This window comes from Myotis davidii, unplaced genomic scaffold (genome assembly GCF_000327345.1).
Source record: "Myotis davidii unplaced genomic scaffold, ASM32734v1 scaffold539, whole genome shotgun sequence".
NCBI lineage: Eukaryota > Metazoa > Chordata > Mammalia > Chiroptera > Vespertilionidae > Myotis > Myotis davidii.
Window position 1 is genome coordinate 707,374 of NW_006290028.1, and position 2,619 is coordinate 709,992.

At 41.6% G+C, this 2,619-nt stretch overlaps 1 protein-coding gene across 2 annotated transcripts in view; it reads left to right on the top strand.

Moving 5' to 3' along the window:
- Positions 1–2,619, top strand: part of FAF1 (Fas associated factor 1) — a 184,614-nt gene that overhangs the window by 153,449 nt on the left and 28,546 nt on the right. For both annotated transcript variants that reach the window (XM_015563297.1, XM_015563296.1), the window contains one exon: positions 757–969. In XM_015563297.1, coding sequence (XP_015418783.1) covers positions 757–969 — 213 coding nt within the window. The remainder of the gene's footprint in view (positions 1–756; positions 970–2,619) is intronic.

Here is a 2,619-nt window from a genome sequence, read left to right on the forward strand (position 1 = left end):
ATTGTAGAATTTCCACTCAGCCAGCCTTCTTGTGGTTCTGGATGATGTCTGTTTTGTCTTTTAGTTGTATTTTTGAATTTGTTGTGGGAGGCAGCAATTTCCGGTGCTTACCTATGCCACCATCTTGGTTTCTCCCTGATTGGTTAATTCTTAGTACCAGAAATCCTTATATACAATTATAGGCACCTGATTTTTTTTTAATCACTTTGGCCCTAGCTGGTTTGGCTCAGTGGATAGTGCACCGACCTTCAAACTGAAGGGTTCCAGGTTCAATTCTGGTCAAGGGCACATGCCTGAGTTGTGGACTCAATCCTCAGTAGGGGGCATGCAGGAGACAGCTGATCAATGATTCTCTCTCATCATTGATGTTTCTATCTTGCTCTCCCTCTCCCATCTCTCTGAAATCAATAAAAATATATTTTTTGAAAAATCACTTTGGAGCAAAAGGTTAGGTAATATATACCAATCAAAATGATACCTTTTTTTGTCAGATCAGTAAAAAATATATTTTTTGGTGTGCCACAGATTTTATTAGTTTATGTATGCCATGAGATGAAAAGGTTTGAAAATCGCTGGGCTGATATTAAGAAAATGAAAAACACATGGGTCTGTTGTTCAAGTGTTAGGTTTGGTTAATAAATGGGAAATAACTTTCTGATGAGTTTCTAGCAAGCAGCAGCTTTTTTCTAATCTCTCCCCCATTCCCCACAGTCTCACCCATTACATAATTTAACACCTGGTTCTTGCTCTCCTTAGGCCATTCGGCTCTCCTTAGAGCAGGCCCTGCCTCCAGAGCCAAAAGAAGATGCTGAACCCGTGAGCAAACTGCGGATCCGTACCCCCAGTGGAGAGTTCCTCGAGAGGCGTTTTCTGGCCAGCAATAAGCTCCAGATTGTCTTTGATTTTGTAACTTCCAAAGGATTTCCATGGAATGAGTTCAAGTTACTGAGCACCTTTCCTAGGAGAGACGTAAGTTCCTATGCCTTTCTTGGGAAGTGTGTCCAGATGGGAGATGTCCCATCCTTAGGGCTGGATAAAGTAGTCCAAGGAAAGTCCAATGGTACAGCCTTTGGGGAAGGTATGGCCTCTCAGCACAGCAGACATATGCTCAATAGCCTATGCTAGAATTCAGGTACTAGGTGTGGGTTTTTTTCCTAGCTGCTTCCCCTGTTCCAGCATTCATACAGGCTTTCCCAAGATCTCATCTCTCTAAACCTCAGAATAAATCTGAAAATTGTGTGCTTAACAGCCTAACAGAGTTAGATCAAGGACAAATGATTATAGGTTTACTAAGAATGAGTCATGTTAAAACAAGAGTATTTTGTGATTTAATAGTTCTTATTAGCCCGGAAGTCAAGGAGGGTAACCTATATTCACTGTGTATCTGCATTTCAGCAAGATTCTTAATAGTCTCTGATAGTATTCTGAGGCAAAGTAGAGAGATAAATCTACAGTTAGGTGGATTCATTGCTGATTAAACAGTGGTGACCACAAAGTGTTGACTAAGAGACTGCCCTCTTCCTGGAGGGAATCAAGAGGTTTTATATTTAACCCTGTATTACTCACTGTGCTTACTAGCAACTTAAATGAAGACTTTGTCAGATTTTTGGATTATGGAAAATAAGATTCAAGAAAACCTTGAAATACTAAAACAATAGGCAAAAATGAACCTGGAGAAATATTACAGAAATGTAGAGAGATTTATGCATTAAGTTTAGAAAATCAATTGCTCAAGTTTGCAATGGAAAGATCATGCTTATGGTTGAATTAAGCTGACTATCTATATAAAAGGCTAAGTGTCCGTCCATCCAACCGGTAGCTATGACACGCACTGACCACCAAAGGGCAGATGCTCAATGCAGGAGTGCCATGACACTCATTGGCCATTTAAAAATAAATGGCACCACAGACCTGGCACCAACAAACCAACACTCGGCTTCCCCCAAGTAGGACACAGGCCCCTCCAGCACCCCAGAGCAACACCCCACCAAATCGCAGCCAACGGTGTCAAGACCCCATGGCGCAAAATGCTGCCCACAACCCAGCCCAGCCCGGAAACAGTCGCTGTGGGCACCAGGTAATGACATCACATAGCAACGCCTGGCTTCCTCTCCCTAGCGACTAGCCTCCTTGGAGCTTCTTCAGCCCAGAAACCAACTTGCTTTATAGCCAGGTACAAACATTTTACAGTTTAACCAAATGTCTGTGAAGTGTTTTCCCGTGCCTCACCTCAGTTGATCCTCACAGAAGTCCTGGAGTAGGTAGATAGGAGACTCAGTAGAATACTGTTTTCTTTTCATTAGCAAGATGCGAATAGTGATATTAAAATATTTCTTCTAATTAATTTCCTTCCAATGTGCACAAATCTGTGCACTGGGACATAAATAATGTGTTTTGACTGCCAACAAAAAGCTAGCTGTAATTTTAGAGATGTAATCTTACAATTCCAACAAGAGGGTCACTTGATGGTCCTACTCAGCTCTATACTAAGATAAACAACCTCTGAAAGAGTCGTTATACCAGGCTGAAGCGTGAAAAACAGGAGCATGTCTACAGCAGGGCTGATAGGAAGGTGAGGGACTAGACTAGAAATTATATAATTTGAGGAACATTTCCTCT